The 19,004-nt window shown below is 51.5% G+C and overlaps 1 protein-coding gene across 1 annotated transcript; it reads right to left on the minus strand.

Moving 5' to 3' along the window:
- Positions 1 to 4,693: 4,693 nt before the first annotated feature.
- Positions 4,694 to 18,759, minus strand: CAVIN1 (caveolae associated protein 1). Its single transcript, XM_045888898.1, has 2 exons — positions 18,121 to 18,759; positions 4,694 to 7,138 (listed from the first exon to the last, which is right to left on the minus strand). The coding sequence occupies exons 1-2, from the start codon at positions 18,589 to 18,591 to the stop codon at positions 6,437 to 6,439; spliced, it is 1,173 nt and encodes a 390-aa protein (XP_045744854.1). The 5' UTR covers positions 18,592 to 18,759; the 3' UTR covers positions 4,694 to 6,436.
- Between the last annotated feature and the right edge of the window lie 245 nt (positions 18,760 to 19,004).

Genomic DNA, 19,004 nt, shown 5'->3' on the forward strand with positions numbered 1-19,004 from the left:
TCTATTCCTAGCACTTCAAGGACCACCTTTCTTCTGACAACTCTTTCATGCTGAGTCTTATTAGGTGCAGATAAATTACTTTCTCTCCTGGGTCTGCAGCAACTTCCTCTGTAAAATGACTCCATCTGTTGCCTCATCTATAAAACAAAACCCTTTTTAGTTTCAACATTCCATAGTTCTATTAACTGTTCCTCGATCATGCCTTCAGCTTTCCTGCCTCTGCCTTTCTGCACACTGTTCCCCCCCCTTTTTTTTAACGATTTTATTTATTTGACAGAGAGAACACAAGCAGAGGGAGAGAGGGAGAAGCAGGCTCCCTGCTGAGCAAGGAGCCCGATGTGGGACTCAATCCCAGGACCCTGGGATCATGACCTGAGCTGAAGGCAGACGCTTAGTGACTGAGCCACCCACTCTTTTATTCTCTTCTCTCTTACTCACTTCTAACCCTTTTCAAAACTGCTCTGGCAACTCTCCCTTCGACTGCCCCAAAGGAAAAATTCTCCTCCTTCCACACCCAGGCCCTCTTTAGGAAAAATCTGGGCTGACAATGATAGGATTTGCTTTTTTTTTTTTTTTTAAGATTTTATTTATTTATTTAATTGACACAGAGAGAGAGACAGCGAGAGAGGGAACACAAGCAGGGGGAGTGGGAGAGGGAGAAGCAGGCTTCCCGCAGAGCAGGGAGCCCGATGCGGGGCTCGATCCCAGGACTCTGGGATCATGACCTGAGCCGAAGGCAGCTGCTTAACCGACTGAGCCACCCAGGCGTCCCCTGAACACTGTACTGTTCCCTTTGCCTGGAGAACTTTCCCTGTCCCACAGCACTGCTTTCATTCAATTACCTTTATTGAGTACCTACCATGTTAATAGATACCTCTTGGGTCCTGCCTGGCTCTCAACAAATCCTTCTTTCCTGGGAATTGCTCTTCTCCCCACTCTGCAATCATACACTGGAATGGGTCCTTTCAGCCACATCTGTATTACATGATCCTGTCCTCCTGGCCATAGATTATTAAATCCAGGGTGAACACTGATGTTAACTGCCTTAATCAGATTCTCTATACCAGGAATCTGGAATTGGAAACTGAGAGGCACAGAGCCTGGGAGCCCTTAGAGCTGAGTTCCATTAATGTCAGCATGTTAGAGAGGGCTATCCATCAACTCCCTCTCAGAAGTCCCTGGAGATCCCCTGGTTCCTTTCTTCCTGCCTTAGCTATTCAGTGATTCCTTGGAGTCTGTGGGATATCTTGGCAGCCTTCCAATGTAAGTTCCTTTTTCCCTTTATGGCCAACATCTTTTTCTTATATTTCCAACTAAATAAGCATTAACCACTGCAATATTTGAGATACCATTAGACTCTGGTGACACAAAAAGCATGTAAAATGCTATCTCAGCCCTCCAGCAACATCTATTTGAAATCCTACCCAGGTTTAGGAGTGCATCTTAGAAGCCCCCTTCCTCCTATAAATGTCCCCGTATTCCCCAAGCAGGATTAATCCCTCTCCAGTGTACTGCCTTTGCATTTCACTTTACCTCCCTTACAGTCAACTCTTTCAGCTCTTTTGTACATCTGCTTTTCCCACTAATTGCAAACCCTTTCCAAATCAAGAGCTAGATAGGTTGTCTTTTTAGTCTCTTGGCTTCCAGCACAGTATCATAAACAGATCATTGGGAAAGAACATCTGTTGTTTTGTCTGCTCATCATCCTCTCCTCTTTCTGTTGACAACTCAATTTTCGTTCAGGAAATCAGCCTTCCTTCACTCTCTATTCTATGGTTCTAGAAGTGGTACATATCCTAGATGTGGTCAGAGGCACAGTGATTCAGATTCATGACCTGTCAAGGCCAATGGACATCATATCTGTGATTCTGGCTGGAAGGATTTGGAAAGAAACCCTCTTAACTGGGGTTGTTTAGCTGTTAAACCATAAGCCTATAGTTATTGATGGTCATCTTTGCCAATGCATGGGGGAAAATCTGATTATTAATCAAACAAACACAATGGAAAAGAGAAAATAGGAGGAGAGATAAACTCCCAATAATATTACATCAGAATGTGCGTCCAGACACCCTTGGACCTATTACCAGGAACTTTTTTGATTACAGAAATTCCCTCTGTATTTGTTTTCAGCTTCTTTTTTCTTTATTCACTTTTTAAGATTTATTTATTTATTTTAGAGAGAGAGAGAGAGGAGAGAGAGCACGTATGCACACAAGAGAGGAGACGGGCAGAAGGAGAGAATCTCAAGCCCACTCGCTGCTGAGTGTGCCACAGGACTCAATCCCATCACCAATGAGATCATGACCTGAGCCAAAATCACGAGTTGGATGTTTAACCAACTGAGCCATCCAGGCGCCCCTATTTATTTATTTATTTGTTTGTTTGTTTGTTTGTTTTTAAGTAATCTCTATAACCAACGTGGGGCTTGAACTCACAACCCTGAGATCAAGCCGTGCTCTACCGACTGAGCCAGCCCAGGCACCCTGATTGTCGTTTTGTTTTGTTTCTGATGAAACCAGTTTGAGGTGAGTTTATGACACAATAGAGTCTTGTCATTCACTCATTCATTCATTCATTCAACAACTGTTTATTGACATAAAGTTCTATGGGAGCCCTGAGAAGGGAATGGATAGTATGACTGGGGTGAAGCTGGGGAAAAGATTGGTTTAAGAGGGGAGGTGGAGAGGAGAGGCCATTCCAAAGAGAGAGAGCAGCCTGAGCAAAGGTCCACAGGCTTGAAAACGTGTGGTCCATTTCTGGCCAGCAAACTCTGCAAAGAGCATGTTAAAGAACAGGTAAGAACTGGGGTGGGACCAGACTCTTAAGGGATCTTGTCAGCCATGTCACTAAGTTTAACCCTTTGGTCAAAGGAAGGCATTTAAACTGTAAGGTATGTTTTCTTTAAAAAATATCTGTATCACTAGATCTTCTATCTCTATCTGGCAATAATGTGGGTAGTGGATTGGAAAGAGAATCTAAAGTCCGTTCAAATACTCGGGGTGGGAGCAGATGAGGGTCTGGACCAGTCTGAGACTGGCTGCGGCTTCTGACCCCAATAGAAAGTTACCTCTTAGAGCTTTGGAGGTACCACTTAAAGACCTGATAACCTCAATCTGAGGCTGTAGGGGAACTTCCTTAGATCCCAGGTCACATTTGATGGGATCCTTTGAGAAGATAATACCCCTAGTTTATTGTCATGGAAATAATGTTAATGATGGGTGGGCAAGTTCAGGACTAGTTTGTGGAAAAGATACTTTGTAGCTGTGGGACCTTGGAATGCCATCAAATCCTATTGGTAGGCAGCTGACTATCTCATCAGAGCCTGAGCTCTCCTCTCCTCAGCAGCAAGGGAAGAGGAAAAGGAGTAATTTCTGATTCTGGGGAAGCTGTGGCCCCGCACTTAGATGTAAAGAAGGAATGCCATGGAGCAGGGACCAGCAGAAATGTGGCTGTTCAGAGAATTAGGACTGTTCTTAAAAAAGTGGTGCCCAGAATAAAACTGGGTAGGGAAGGCACAGCAAAATCATTGTGCTGGTATTGAAAATGTGGTGGACCAGTGAGGGGCATGGCTTGTAGAAGGAAAGGGGTGTGTGTATGTCAGGTGTCTTTTGTGGATAAGAGAAGTAAATGATGGCCTGGTGTCCCAGGACTTTTCCTGGTTTCCGTTGGCCTTGTTACTCCATAGTTGAGGTCCTGACATCATTCCCTGCTTCTCACAGCTGTACATCCGGATCCCAGAGGAAGAAGGATCCTCTCTTGGCAGGAGGGAAGTTTCCTGGCTCCCAGGCTCTGAATTTTCAGCATCAGTTTTCATTTCTTTTGGTGGGAAGCCAACCTATTCTGGGAGATTTAGAACTCCAGACTGCTGTGCTTGTTGCTGGTGGCAGGGGCAAGGGAGTTGAAGGGGAATGCATGGCTCATGAGGAAGGACTCAGCTTGTTTGAGTCATGGCAGAAGGCTGGCATGGAGCCCCAGAAATGACACTATTTTCATTAGGGTGATTCTGATATCCAGGCAGAACCCACATGATGACTTGAGTCCATTGCTCTAGGAAATCCATAGCTTGTGGACAGTCGGGCAGGCTGCTTGCTCATTGGGAAGAGAAGCTGCACAGACAACTAAATATATGCCCATACCAGGATTGTGGGGAAAATTAACCATGCTGCGTGGCTATGACTGGCACATATGACATGCACCAGAATCCTTTACGATATTTAGCTCTCTGAATCAGGGTCTCTGACTTTTCCCCTCCCCAGACTGCCTCCTCTGGGCCTGATTCTGATTCAGAAGTGCAGATTTGGAGGAAGCTCAAAAGAGAAAGTTCCAGAGGGAAGTTCCAAACCTCCAGATTTGGAGGCGTAAACAGTGTGTCTGGAGGGCTAATGCCCTGACAGCAGGGAAGTGATCTAGACAGTAGAGGGTTATAGATTCTTAACAGTTAGACTGTGGAGCCAGGCTGCCTGGCTCAGAATCCCAGCTCTGCCACTTACTGAGTACTTGACTTTAGACAAGTCACTCTGTGTTTCTTCACCTCTAAAATAGGGGTGATAATAACACCCCACTCCCACTCCTCACCCCGGCACATGAGGCAGGTTTAAACCAAAGTCTTCTCCCTCTTTCCCACCCTGGTTCTCTCCTGCCCTCTGTAACTCAGCCTATGTAACTGCCTTTGGAGGACATAATCCAGCACAGATTCTTTTAGAAAAGCAGGTTTATTGGTCGGGCTGCTCACCAGGACACAGCAACATGACAGGCTCCCAGGAGCGCACGTGAAACTGTATCTGCCCACAACTCAGGCCCCTTCAGCCCATCAGCACCAAGGGACCTTGTCCCACAATCCCCATCCTCCCTCAGCTGAAGTGTCTCCAACCATTCAGAAGAGAGAAGGAACCAAGAAAAGGAGGGAGGAGAAGCAAAGCTTTGTATTATAAAAAAGTGTTCGTGTCCCCAGGCTCCCTCCCTCCACCCCTTAAAACAATTAGCTGCAACTCTAAAAAGCAAAGCAGGGAAGATATGGCAGAGGAGGTGGGGGAGGAGGAGGAGGCCTTCAGTCCTCCTCTTTCGGCTGTGCTTGATGGGGAAGGGAGTTGTCTTTGCTTCCGACAAGCCGCCTTTACTGGAGAGGAACACGGGGGACTGAAGTGTCCTGAGGAGAACCTGTCAGTGGACAGCAGGATTGGAAGTAGCATCCCTGTCATCCCCAACGATTCAGGAGAGGAACCCACAAGGGCAAGGAGGTCTCGGCAAGTTTTGCAGCTTTATGATACTAGCTCTAGAAAAGGATCTTGAGAAGAAACTACCAGGAGTGGGCCAAGGCCGGGTTGCTCCATATACTCTCGCCATCTCTCCTCCAGCACTCAGCATGGTGGCCTGGCCATTAGCACCTTGCTGTCTTTCCAGTCGGCCTCCCTCCTACCTCCCAGCCCTCTGCAGTCTGGTGCTGCCCCCTTCTGGACCCCTCATTTTCTGGACTTAAGAAATGGGCTGCCACAAGGGGCACCATTCAGATCTCAGAAAGGCTTACCTTTCTCTTCTCTTTGGATCATTGCTTTCTCACTGTCTTCCCTCCTTATTCTGAAAATTGTCCTGCTGTCCTCTGAGGACCCCACTAAGACGGGATTCTTGTCCTGTGTTTCTCATGCTGCTGAGAATTCTCTTTTCACTCATTTCCACTGTCTACTACTTCCCATTCTCCTTCCCAAAGCCATAGCCATATGCTGCTGTTGCAGATGCATAAACATGTTAAGTGTTCCCTACACCACCTGCTCCTTCCCCAGGGCTCTGCTTGGCTACAGCCTTCCTTGTTGAGACCATTTACAGATACAACCCGTGCTAGACTCTCATTCCAGGGTCACGGCTCACTCTGCCCTCTTCCCCCAACTGCCCCAGTTCTCCCAAAAGTTGCTTTCAAGTCCTTCCAGTACGGGGCCTCACGTGTGGGCAAGGGTCCCCTTCAGGATTCCCTCTTTCCTTTTATGGTAATTTTGGCTTTGAAGCCTCCAGGGATCAGGATGAGAAAGAAGAGCTCAGTGAACAGGAATGACAGCAGCTGGGTACGAGTGTGAGGTGGAGGTTGGGGGGGAAGGCAGCCTACCCCAAAGTGGGGTGGGGCAACCATGGAAATGACAGCAATTTCCTTTAAGATCCCTGACTTGGACGACCAGGACACGGATCACTCCCCCTCTCCATTCCCACCCAGACTATGCCCAAATTGGGGCTATCCATGGTGGAGGCTGCCTCTCCCTCCCATTTTAACAGCTGTAAGACTTGGAGGGGTGCTCCTTGAGGGGCGGTGTTGTCAATTTAGAAACATCTCAGCCTGCGTGGGGCCGAGAGAGAATGCGAAAGAGAAAGTTCCAGAGGGAAGGGCATGGGGAGGGGGCAGGGAGAGGCGGGGCAGGGTGGCGCGGCCTCCCGGGCAGAGCCCCGCATCCGCTCAGTCGCTGTCGCTCTTGTCCACCAGCACGGCATCCGACTCCTCAGTGATCTCCAGCAGCGTGTGCACGTCGGGGCTGCTCCCGCGCAGCAGGTCGGCCGCCTCGCCGCGCTCCGCGCCGCCCTCGTCGTCGTCGGCGCCCACCTCCACCATCTCGGTGGCCTTCAGCACCTCCACCTCGCCCTCGCGGATCTTCTTGACGTGGAAGGTGAAGGGCGGCACCTTGTAGACCGCCGTCTTGGAGCGCGCGTAGACCACGTGGTCGGGCGTGAAGGACTTGCGCAGCTTGTCTCGCGAGGTCTTGAGCTTCTCGCGCCGCTCGGCGGGGACGAGGCGCGTGCCCAGCTTGTTCATGCGCTTCTCGAGCGTGTGCCGCGTCTTCTCCAGGTTCTCTTTAGTCTTGAGGCGGGTCTTCTCCAGGTTTTCGCGGGTGCGCACCTTGGTCTTCTCCATCTTCTCCTTGGAGAAGGCCTTCTTGAAGTCGTCCACGCGCCGCAGGCCGCTGCGCTTGATGCGCTCGGCGCGCGACTCCTCGATGACCTCCTCCACCTCCACCGCCTCGTCGGACGACAGCTCGAGCGCGGCCGCGTCCTCCTCCAGCCGCTCACCCTCGCCCAGCTCGTCGCCCTCCTTCTCGGGCAGCGCCTCCGCCTCTTTCAGCGACTTGCCGATGCTCACTTTGGCCGGCAGTTTCACTTCGTCCTAAAGGGAGAGCAGAGCGCAGAGGTAAGGGGCAGAGCGGAGGGCTGGGCGGGGACACTGGGCGAACCCGCGGCAGGATGGTGGTGATTCTGGGGAGTGCGTGGTAGCCGTGACATCCGCCCGACTCCTTCGTCGGTGTGTCCCCAGAGCCTTGGCACTGAGCTGGGCACCGCGTGGGAGCCCAATAAATGTGTGTTGAATGAATGGTAACTATACAAACAGGGCGAGGAGGGAACCGAGCTTCCGGTGGAAGACTAGCGTGTAGAGTCATTGCGCTTGGACTAAATATCTCTGCAGACCCCAAACCTGTCCTGTATCTACATCCATATGTCTTACATTAAACTACTCCTTACCCCTGGCGTCGCAGGGAACACAATTTAACTTTGGAAATGGGCAGAGCGCCCTCTGGTGCACTAAATCACACGCTGCTCTAGCCAGGCCAAAATGCAAAGGGGTTTGGGAAGCCGTTGAAGGGTGGGGGTAGGGGAGTGAGCTCACAGCTAGTGTCAGACGACCCCAGGTAGGGTAGCTTGAAGGCAAGATAAAGGGAGTGCGTTTCCCAGACTTCTAATCATTTCAGAACCAGTTTTAGGGAAGGAGAGCTGTGCTGAGCCCATGCTCCCCACCCTTGACCTTCTCATACTGATTTGTTCCAGCAGTGGTCATTCCCCCCCACGTAGAAACTGAGAGAGGAAAGAGGAAGAAGCTGGCTGGCAGCCAAGAGTATGTTTTCTCCCCAACATGGACATTTATTCTGGGTCTGACTTCCCAGCCTTGGAATGGAAGGGAGGGATTACTTTTTCCATTTTTTTTTTTTTTTTACCCAGACCGGAGCTTAAGGGGCCAGGAATCGGGTAGTGGTCCCAGATTCCCTGAGATCTGGAGCTCTGAGCCAGTTCCCTCTTCCCCTGGGAGTACCTAGCACCAGCACTGTGTTCCATTCTGGGAAGATTTTCCAAGATCCTGACTCTGGGCCAACATTTCAGAATCTCAGGATCACCCCCCACAAGAAGGCAGGGGAGGCTGAGCACAGAAAAGGAAAGGGGGCACATCCAAGAACATAAACATAAACCCAGATCTCTGGTTCAGACTCTCTCTAGGGACTTCAGATGAAGGAATGAGCGATAGTAGTTTTTCAAAGGGTTTTCTGAAGATAGTTTCCCAGAATTGTTAAAAAAAAAAAAGTCTCATCTGAGAAAAATGCGGCAACATGAGTTGACCCCTCTCATAAACACACACACACACATTGTCCACTTGGTATCTCAGCACCACCTGCTCCAGAAATTCCTCCCCCAGCCCCCAACCTCTTTCCTCTTCTCTCCCATCCACATCCCCCCAGAGTTTCCTGGTTTATACTGAAAACTAGGAACACCCCCTCCCAACTTCCTTCCCTCCCTGTCAATAGCATTAGCAAGGACAAAGACAGAATGCTGGCTCCACCTCTTCTCCCAAACTGGGCACCAGCGCTGCTGGGCATCAAGCCACCTCAAGCTCTCATTATTCAACTACACCTCCCAGCAGGCAAGGTGATCTGGGCTCAGGGCATGCTGGGACTTGTAGTCTCCACCTGCCATAGCTGGCTTAGTACTGTCATTCTTTTTTTTTTTTTTTAAGATTTTATTTATTTTACAGAGAGAGACACAGCGAGAGAGGGAACACAAGCAGGGGGAGAGGGAGAGGCAGGCCTTTCGTGGAGCAGAGAGCCCGATGCGGGGCTCGATCCCAGGACCCTGGGACCATGACCTGAGCCGAAGACAGACGCTTAACGACTGAGCCACCCAGGGGTCCCTAGTACTGTCATTCTGTCCATCCTTCTGCTTCTTATCACTCACAGAGGAGTTGAAGGGGTTGTTTTCTTTGTTCTGAGTGTAAGAGGGTCCCAACCTCTCTTAACATTCCTTCTTATTTCCAGTTGTACCCTTTGGGTTTCCTTTTTACAGTCACTTCTTTCTGCCTGCTACTCAAGTCCTCTCTTTTACACACCATTTTAGGACTCTTCATGATTTAAACTCTCTGCTGCTTCTTCATCCCTCTCCGCCCAGAATTTACCTGCAGCCCCAGTATCAAAAAAATTTCAGCTCTGATCTCCTTCACAGCCTCTCTGACTATAACCCCACATGTGCTCCACCAAAGGGTAGTGGAGAACCCCTCCTTTCACTAAACTTAGACAATGTGGATGGGCTAGGGAAGGATTAGGGTGATGGGCGGGGAATAGTCAGGAAACAGTCCCAGCTGCTGGAAAACAAATCAACATTGTGTCCCTGCCCCACCCCCAGCAACCCTGATACCCCCCTTCCACCCCCAGCCCTGCCCCACCCCACCCCCTAAAGGCTGAGCTGACTCGTTTTCCTGGCCTCTGGCTTCCTAGATTAAAAGTGTTTGCCAGCTGAGCTTGGAAGTGAACAGGGCTAGGGACAGAGTTGCATACCTCTTGTAGCCAATCCCATCTTCCTAATTCCTGATGAAAGTTCTCAAATACAACATCAGGGAACAATCCCAGTGAAGGGAGGTTTATTCCTGGATTTGGAGGTGTCTCTCCCAGTCCAGAAAGGCATATGGAACTATATTAACCCCATTCATTGTAGGTTTCCGCCAGAGTGATGGCTTACACCAGAGGAGCTGCCTTGGTGAAAGGTCAGGGGATGGGGGAAGAAATAACTTCACCTAAGTCCCTGGACAATGTCCAGTAGACTGGCTCTGCAGAGGGTATACCACTATGATTTTAGCTTTTTTCCTCCATTAATGGATTTTCTCTTTTCTCTCCCTTTCCAAGCCAGGTTTCCCCTATGACTCATAGGCTTGGAGTGCTGTCTTGGGCCCACCCCATTCACCCTGTTGCTACAACCACCACCAACACAATTCCAAAGCACCTCCCCCCACCCTGGGCACAAAGGCCAAGCACCCTTGTCCCACCCCTATTGCCCTGGCAGAGCTCCTACACCAAAGGAGGGGCCTCAGGGGGTGGCAAGGAGGGAGGGCTCTGCTTGTTCTGTTTTCACGTTTTTATTAAACAAAACCACCACTCCCAACAGGCTTGGTTTCCAGAGTTACCTTTAATGACCAGGTCTGAGCAAAAGCATGCACAGCTTCCCCTGCCCCCCCAACCAAGCACACACAGTTCTCCAACCGAGGAAGGCACCAGTCCAAGATGAGTTTCAGGAGCCCCAGGAAGGCTTCCCGCCCCTTCCACTCCACTGCCCAACCCTGCTGTATAAACTGAAGATACTCTGGTCTAGGAAGAAGATTTTATTTTATTTTTTATTTTAATTTTTTTTTTAAAGATTTTATTTATTTATTTGACAGAGAAATTAGAGAGAGAGCACAGATAGGCAGAGTGGCAGGCAGAGGGAGAAGCTGGCTCTCCGCTGAGCAGAGAGCCCGATGCGGGGCTTGATCCCAGGACCCTGGGATCATGACCTGAGCTGAAGGCAGACGCTTAACCGACTGAGCCATTCAAGTGCCCCTAGGAAGAAGATTTTAATATGATTATAATTTAATCGAGCACCTACTATGTGCCTAATCCTTGGCCAGGCACTTCACATTTGTCAGGGAGAAGGGAAAATGTCATATGACTCTTAAGTAGGAGCCTTTCTTTCCTTTTTTTTTTTTAAAGTAAGTTCTTTAACAAAGGTGGGGCTCAAACTCATGACCCCGAGATGAGGAGTCACATTGTCTACCGACTGAGGCAGCCAGGCACCCCAGGAGCCTCTCTTGACTTAGAGCTCTGTCCCCAACTACTACCTGAGAATAGCCAGAGAAGACTTTGGAGAGGGCATTCAGAGACCCAGGATCTGCTCAGAGACTATGTTAGAAAAGGGTGCTTGGGGAGAGGAGAAAAGAAGGAAAGTCATAAAAACTCAGGATCATTACTTTAGATTGCCAAGACAAGGGGTGAGAGACAATGAAGGCAGAGGGTCCTTTCTGCTAGAGTAGGATTCTCAACAGGGTTAATGTTGCTCCCAAGAGGGTGGAAATTCTTGAGAGGAGAGGTGATTTTAGATATTGCAATAGTTTGTAGTGCTCAAAGAGTCCCAGTACATACGCAGATAGACATATATCTGTAGTATCAAAATTTCATGGAGGAGGGGAAAGTTAGGGGGAAAAAACATCTAAAAGGACCCCTTAGGGGGATGATTATGGAAAAAAAAGAAAAAAAGTTGAGGAAACCTTTTTGTGCTATAGGGAAGCCAGAGGATCCAAGCCAGAGCCAGCTAAAATGTCCCCCCTTCTGGCCTCTCTGAGTTGGCAGCTTTTGGGTGCCCCGCCCAAGGCAGGATCTGGCAAACATAAGGGATCCCTTTGCAAAACATTTTCTAAAAAAAAATGGAAAAAATAAGTGTAAATGTTTTCTTCAGCTACAGGGAAGGGGTGGACAGGGCACAGAACAGACCCCAGGCCTGGGCCTCATGAGGGCCCTCCCTCTCCAAAGAAGCTTTGAGCCAAACTGGCCTGTCCCTGAGGAGGAGTCAGAAGGGGAACGGGAAGGAGACTCAGATGCCATGGCACAGTTTCATGCAGGCAGCACGGGGTGCAGCTCCAGTATGGTGTTTGGAGCGTCTACTATTAAGACAGAAACCGAGAGGTAGGGGAGGGCCCCGTCCCTTCACCTCCCACCCCATTACACACATCACATTCGCCTGAACTCTGCATAATGCCAGAGTGTTTTCATAATACCCACCACCCACCCAGGACTTGGAAGAGGCCTGCCATCCCGACACTGACCACCACTAAGCAGTGATAGCCCATGCCCACAGCCCTGCGTCACCCAGGAGACCCTAAGCGCCCCCACCGGCCGTCGGCTTCCCTGGGGTGGGCAGAGGCACAGGCTCTGGGTAATAGGGCAGTGTCCTAGGCGTCTGGTCAAAAGGTGGGAGCTCAGGCACTGTCTCAGGCTTCAGGTCAAAGGGCTCAGTCTCAGGCAGAAGGTCAAAAGGCACGATCTTGGGTGTGGCCAGGTCAGAGGGTGCTTTCAGCTTCTTCTTGGGCTAAGATGAGGAAAAGGGGTTTAAATGGGGCTTGAGATAGGTGCAGATGGGGTTGAGAGAAAGAGGCCTTAGTGGGCATGCAGAATTGGAGTTGGTGAGTAGGGGGAAGGGAATATGGTATATATCAGGCTGGAAAGGAACCATATTTTATATGCTTCATCAAGAGGGCCCTGCAGTTGAAAGTGGGACAAACCCAGGCCCAGGCCCATGTTTAATAAACAATTTAAACAGAGCCCCTCTCTTCTTCCCTCTAGAATCTTCCCCACTCCCATCCTTAGCCTCCTGCCTTCTATCCCTACCCAGCCAGTCATGGGATGATACTATTGAGGGCTGGAGGGAATAAGAGGCTTTCAGGGATGGAGAAGGAGCTCTCTAAGAGGTCAGTTATTGACTCTAGCTGGGAAGGCTCTGATGAGTGAAAAAGAAGGCGAGTAGGCGAACAACTCCACTGTCTTCAGAGTCCTATGTGGCTGATCCCATTTCTCATTATTTCCCCGGGGCAGGGTGGGCACTGGGTGCCGCCCCAGATAAGGAGAGGGAGAGGCATGGAAGAGGGACATCCTGGCTGTTTCCCTTTGGTCATGTCCCCACCTCTTGCCCCCCTTGCCACCCCCCCCCCCCCCACGCCTGGGATATCAGATACCAAGATGCACAGAGAAATCAGGAACAAAAACCAAGCTCTTTTTATGACAGGTGGGCCTGCATCCTGGAAGACCTAGCAGCAGCTCCCATTCTCCCTCCTGAGGGGCTGAGTTGCCACTCTTGCTTTGGACCATCATGAGAAGTCAGGGAGAGGGACAGTTAGGGGCACTACCAGACTCCAGTGACAGCAGTAGTGGGTAAAAGCCTGCAGCCACAAAAACACAAGTAACAGATGCCAGTCTGCCCTGTGGAGTACAAGGAGAAGGGGGGAGTGGCAGGGAGGCCGAGGAGAAAGCCACATGGTCCTCTCATAGCCAGATGCAGAGTCCATGCTAGGGGATACCCATACTGACCAGGGAGCTCTATGCCTTACCTTCTGTACTCCTCCTCTCCCACTGTCACTGGTCCACTGTCATTGGTCATTGCCTCTGCTTCAGTACTAGGAGGCTGAGCAGCTAATGGCCACCAACCTTAGCAACTCTTAGGAATGGTGATTATTACACCCACATGTGTACACACACGCACACACACACAGCGGCCCGGGTGCCAGGACCGTGCAGCTATCTCCCTTAGAGAATGAAGGAGCCAGAACTAACCCTCTGTTGGAATAACCTCCACACTGACTTCTGCTGCAGAGCCTGGGAATGGAAGGAGGAAGTGGGGAGCAGAGAATGTAGCAGAAGAAGGGGTGCACCTGGGTTCTGGCCCCAGCTTTGACCCCCCACTGCCTTGAGTGACAGCAGGCAAGTAACTTCCTCTCTCTGGGCCTCCACTTCCCCAGCTATAGAATGAAGGAGCTGAAGTTGATTATCTCTGAAGCATCTTCCAGCTCAAAAAATCTGTAATGGCAGAATAATGAAATATTCACAATGGTATGCTTCAATGAAATGGAATAAACCACTACTCATCTCTGAGGTTGGTTGCCTAGCAACAGTATCCTCTCACTTCTCTCTATCAGTTGCTTACTCTGTGCCATTGCATCCCTTTATTGATTTTGACCTTTACAATAGTCAGACTTTATTTAAAAAAAAAAAAAAAATCAGAGGGAGGAGTATTATTTCCTTTGGTCTTAGGATTACCCCTAAAAATATCCTCCCTGCTTTGGATCCAGTGACCAGGAAAAACTAAGTTTTTTGGAGGAAGGATGTGGTAAGCACTCTTTCCATGGCCACTAGGCTTAGGGGATGAGAAGGACAAGAGCCCCACATTGGAATATTTTGGGGACAAAAGTTTGGAGTTCTAGAACAAGAGAGCCCTGATTTGCCTTGAGTCCAGGAAAGAGCTATATGGGTTAGGTTAGGATTTGGGGAGGAAAAGCCAGCAAGCCCTCATTCCAGCCTTGGTGCCCTCATTTTAATTTTAATTTTTTTATTTTTTATATGAAACAAATTTATTTATTTTACTTTTTATTGTTATGTTAATCACCATACATTATATCACTAGTTTTTGATGTAGTGTTCCATGATTCATTGTTTGTGCATAACACCCAGTGCTCCATGCAGAACGTGCCCTCTTTAATACCCATCATCAGGCTAATCCATCCTCCCACCCCCCTCCCGTCTAGAACCCTCAGTTTGTTTTTCAGAGTCCATCATCTCTCATGGTTCGTCTCCCCCTCCGATTTCCCCCCCTTCATTCTTCCCCTCCTACTATCATCTTCTTTTTTTTTTTCTTAACATATATTGCATTATTTGTTTCAGAGGTACAGATCTGTGATTCAACAATCTTGCACAATTCACAGCTCTCACCATAGCACATACCCTCCCCAATGTCCATCACCCAGCCACCCCATCCCTCCCACCCCACCGCCCACTCCAGTAACCCTCAGTTTGTTTCCTGAGATGAAGAATTCCTCATATCATTTTTAAAGCCTATGAGCCCTTAATCCCTTAAATGCTTCCTGGTCCTATCCTCAAGCACTTGGAGCAGGTCTGATGGGTCCTTATGTAGATCACTGTCTCATCAAAACTGCTCCAGAAAATGTTTATTTCCATTTTAGCCCCTTTTCTGCATTCTAAAAGAACACTAATAATATCCAAATCGTTATCCGGGAGAATTGGATTTTTTTTTAAATTTATTGATTTGACAGAGAGCGAGCACAAGTAGGGAGAGAGGCAGGCAGAGGGAGAGGGAGAAGCAGGCTCTCCGCTGAGCAGGGAGCCCGATGAAGGGCTTGATCCCAGCACCATGGGATCACAATCCGAGTTGAAGGCAGCCGCTTAACCGACTGAGCCACCCAGGTGCCCCTGGAAGATTTGGATCTTTAATGGTCACTGCCTCTCCTGTTTGTACAGTGCCCATCATCTGCCAAATCTTCCCAGCAGTTCTCAGTCCACTGACCCTTCGCTACTAGTAGATTTCGTTCTTCTCCTTCACTAGCTGTTGCCTAGTTAAGTGTCACCTGATAGCATGGGTTGCCAAACTGCTAATTTTTGTTAGGGAGCTAGGGAAATGCCAGAGGACAATAATGACTCAGAAGTGGGTTCAAGGTGAGGGCTCTGATATCTTGGGGTGGGAGGTGCTGAATTTCATGGGGGGCGGGGGGGATCAAATGCAAACTTAACCTATGAAATTATTATGTCTAGGGGCGCTTGGGTGGCTCAGTTGGTTAAGCGACTGCCTTCGGCTCAGGTCATGATCCTGGAGTCCCGGGATTGAGTCCCGCATCAGGCTCCCTGCTCAGCAGGGAGTCTGCTTCTCCCTCTGACCCTCCCCCCTCTCATGCTCTCTCTATCTCATTCTCTCTCTCAAATAAATAAATAAAATCTTAAAAAAAAAAAAAAAAAAGAAAGAAAAAGAAATTATTATGTCTAGCAATTCCTTGAATATGGGGTGAGGCCACACAAGGGATTCCCTCCTTTATCTCCCCAGGAAAAAGGTATGGGGGGCCAGATGACCTGATCCCACAGCTGGGGCCTTGCAGGCCTTTCATTCTCCCTTCCACCCCGCCCCCATTGCCACATCATCACCTCCCACATCTGTAATGGGGAATATAACATCCTCTCCCCTGTTCCCACTCTGTAGAACTCACACTCTCCCAGGAGGCCCTTCTCCAGATTTCTCTCTCTCTCTGCCTGGCCACCCAAGCATCCTACCCCTCAGCCTGACTACCATAAATGCTGCCGCCCCCAAGCTTCCCTATTAGGCCTGCCCAGGCGCAGAGCTATTTTTACCTCATTCTCTTCCCAGGCCTGCAGACCTCAGAGGGGCAGCCTCTGCTTTTCCTTTAGCAGCTGAGGGTACTCAGCCCTTGCCCCCTACCTGGACATCTGCTCTGCAGCTCAGGGAAGTGCTGCTTCCCTGAGCCCCACCCCTGCTGCTGGGATCTTTTCCTTGCTGATCTCCTCTCCAGGTTGGAACTGTGTTACTTGTTAGTTATTTGCCCTGTGGTTTAGCGGCTCAGGGTCCCCAGCTTGAGCCATTCTTTCCACTGCCACTTTCTGCCTCCCACTGGCCCTGGTTTAGTACAGATGCAGTCAAAGCCACCCTGTTAGTAGAGGCCCTCCCCCTGCCCCAAACACACGATGTAGAGGTGTGTGCCAGCTGCCGAGAGGCAGTAACAGAGCTCTCATTGGCCTCTGCACCGGAGTCTTCCTCTCAGCATCTCCACCCTTGACATAGGTTTACTTTGAGGCTGAGAACCTTCCCACACTCTGCAGTCTGGGATATTCAGAGTGAGGAGGGCAGCATATTGAAGCTGTTCGTGGCAACCCTCTCATACACCAGGCTGTGGAGACCCCTGCGTGTTGTTCTTCCCCCAGTGACGCCCCCCCCACCCCGTGCTAATAAGATTTCCCTAAAATCTCTCTCACACACACTCCTCCAAGCAGTTAGATTAAGTAGATTAAGTAGAAAATCTACCAGATTGTGCTCTATGGGCTGGTGGGGGAGCTTCTAGCGCTATGTGGGAGGAGTCCCTGGGCATTGGAGGGAGGGGGAGAGCACCGCTTCTGTCTCTGTCCCACCACCATCTCCTCAGATGGGTATGAGCTCACCCATCTCCCTGTGTCTGTTTCCAAACCCTTGTCCTAATCTGCATCTCTCTTAGCTCCTCCTAGAGAGACCCAGCCAAAGACCTCACTGAATCCCAGATGGTCACTCAGAACCCAGCTTGACCAGGGCCTGGTGCAGTCAGGGAAACCACAGCTCCCTGACAGGTTCTCTCACCTAGAGGGTGTGGGAAATCTAGCCTTCCTTTTCTTTCCATTCCCTTCTGAGGGAGAGGAAGGGGCAAAGGGAGCTTACACTAACCCCTTCGCCCCCATGACCTCACCTCCTTGGGGTGGGAACCTCAACCTCTGCAGGAAGCAGAGAGGAGAGGCTGGGTAGATTCCCACCCGATCAAAGATCACCAAGCCCTCAGCTCAGAGCCACTTCTAATGGGATTGGGGAGCGGGGAGCGAAGAGGACCAGCAGCACTGAGATTTCCAGGTTTATTTGCAGTTATGAAACAAAAATGGCACTTTTATCCGGGTGGGCAAAACGGGGAGAGGTGCAAAGGAAGCCACAAGCGGCCTGGGCGGAGCCTGGCGCGCGCCAGCCTCCTCCCGCCTGTCTGCCGGCTGCTCCACTGTCCCGCGGGCCGGCAGGGTGATTCTCCGCGCCTAGATCGCCGGACCGGCAGGGGCTGTCCATTCTGCCCCAAGAACCCCTCTTGCACTCCTCACGTCGCGCCCCGCCCCTCATAACCCCGCCCCCGTGCCTACTTCCATCTGGCAGAGAGGGTTCGGGAGCGCTGCCTGCGTCCCCAAGGGCCTGAAAGTGCCCAGAGGCTCGGGGCAGATCGCAGCGCAGGGACGCGGGGGCAGCCGAGGCCCATGCGGGTCCGGGGGCGTGTGCTGGCGGTCGCGTCCCTCGCCTGGCGCAGCCCCCGCCGGTGCGTGCTTGAGCCCTGAATCACCCGCTATATCGGGCGGGCAGCGCCGGAGGCCCCAAACCCGGGCCGCGCCGCCAGTGTCCGCTTACAGCGGGCCCACCGGCCGCCAGGGACCCCTGGCTTTCCCCAAAACCTCCGCCAAGTAGGGAGACTTCACAGAGCCAAGTTGGGAGACTTCACAGAGCCAAGTTGGGAACGGTCTGCCTGGGGGGGAGCGTCCTCGAGTCCTGCCCCCTAACTTTGCGAGTTTGTCACCAGAGGGAGGGGGCTCGGTGATAAGGCGTGGGGTGCAGAGCGCGCCCCTCCGCGCGCTCCAGGAATCCGCCGCCCACCCCGCCCCACTCCAGCGGCGCTCGCCGGAAGGAGGGTGGGTCCCCCGAGCCACGCCAGGCTGGCGGGAGCGCCGCACCGCGGGCAGCTCCCCCCCACCCCAAGCCCCGGAGACAGCGGGCCGGGCGCGGTCCACCCCGCCAGCTCACCTGGTAGATCATGACTTTAAAGTTGCGGCGCCTCAGCAGCTCGGCCTCGTTGACCTCCAGCTTCTTGATCTGGCCGGCCTGGCGCTCCAGGCTGCCGCGCACGGTCTTCACGTTGACGCTGACCTTGCGCACCTTCTCCAGCAACTTGCTCACGGTGTTGCTGGTGGTGGCGTGTGCCTTGCCCAGCTTGCTCAGCTCGCCCTGGATGCTCTGCACGGCACCCTCCATCTCCGCCTGCCGTTCCTCCAGCTGGGCTTGGGTCAGCTGGATCTGGTCGACGGCGCCGATGATTTTGTCCAGAAGGCTCAGCACCAGCACGCCGTTTACCTGGTCCGACTTGATCAGCTCCTCAGAGCCGGCCCCTGACGGCTCCTCCGCCGCTGGCGCCCCCATGGGGGAGGACCCCGAGTCCCCAACATCGGGGTACTCGGGAAGCGGCTGCTCGATGATATGGAGCTGGGTGTCCTCCATGGCTAGCCGGAGCCGTGCGGGGCCGGCCGGGTGGAGCTGGAGCTGAAGCCCAGGAGAGGAGGAAAAAGCGGGAGGGGGGTGGGGGGAAGCGAGAAAGAGCAGAGAGCCGAGGAAACTCGAGCCACGTCCGTGCGCACCGGGACGGTGGCCAGAACTGTGGGGCGGGGAATCGGTGAGCTCCCCGGCTCCCGGGCCAAACCCCGGAGTCTCATCGCCCATTGGCTGGCCCCACCCCAGAAAGGGAGGGACCAGGGCAGAAGGGGAGACCGATGGTGGGGAAGGGGGGCAACCGAGGGGGACCCAAGAGCCGAGCGCCCCACCCTTCCCAGGATAGTTGGAATAGTTGGAGCGGGAGACTAGGGCCTCGGCTGCCAGCGGAGGCCGCGCAACGGGACTGGGGCGGAGGAATGTGA

The sequence above is a fragment of the Mirounga angustirostris genome, unplaced genomic scaffold (genome assembly GCF_029215605.1).
Source record: "Mirounga angustirostris isolate CCGP_5_RB_7025 unplaced genomic scaffold, mMirAng1.0.hap1 SCAF_17, whole genome shotgun sequence".
NCBI classification, from domain to species: Eukaryota; Metazoa; Chordata; class Mammalia; order Carnivora; family Phocidae; genus Mirounga; species Mirounga angustirostris.

Bases quoted from the DNA above. Each gene is read 5' to 3' on its own strand.
- CAVIN1 (XM_045888898.1), bottom strand. From the start codon at position 18,591: ATGGAGGACACCCAGCTCCATATCATCGAGCAGCCGCTTCCCGAGTAC. The intron at 7,139-18,120 runs GTGAGCTGGCGG...CTCTCCCTTTAG, and splicing joins TTAAAGTCATGATCTACCAG to GACGAAGTGAAACTGCCGGC.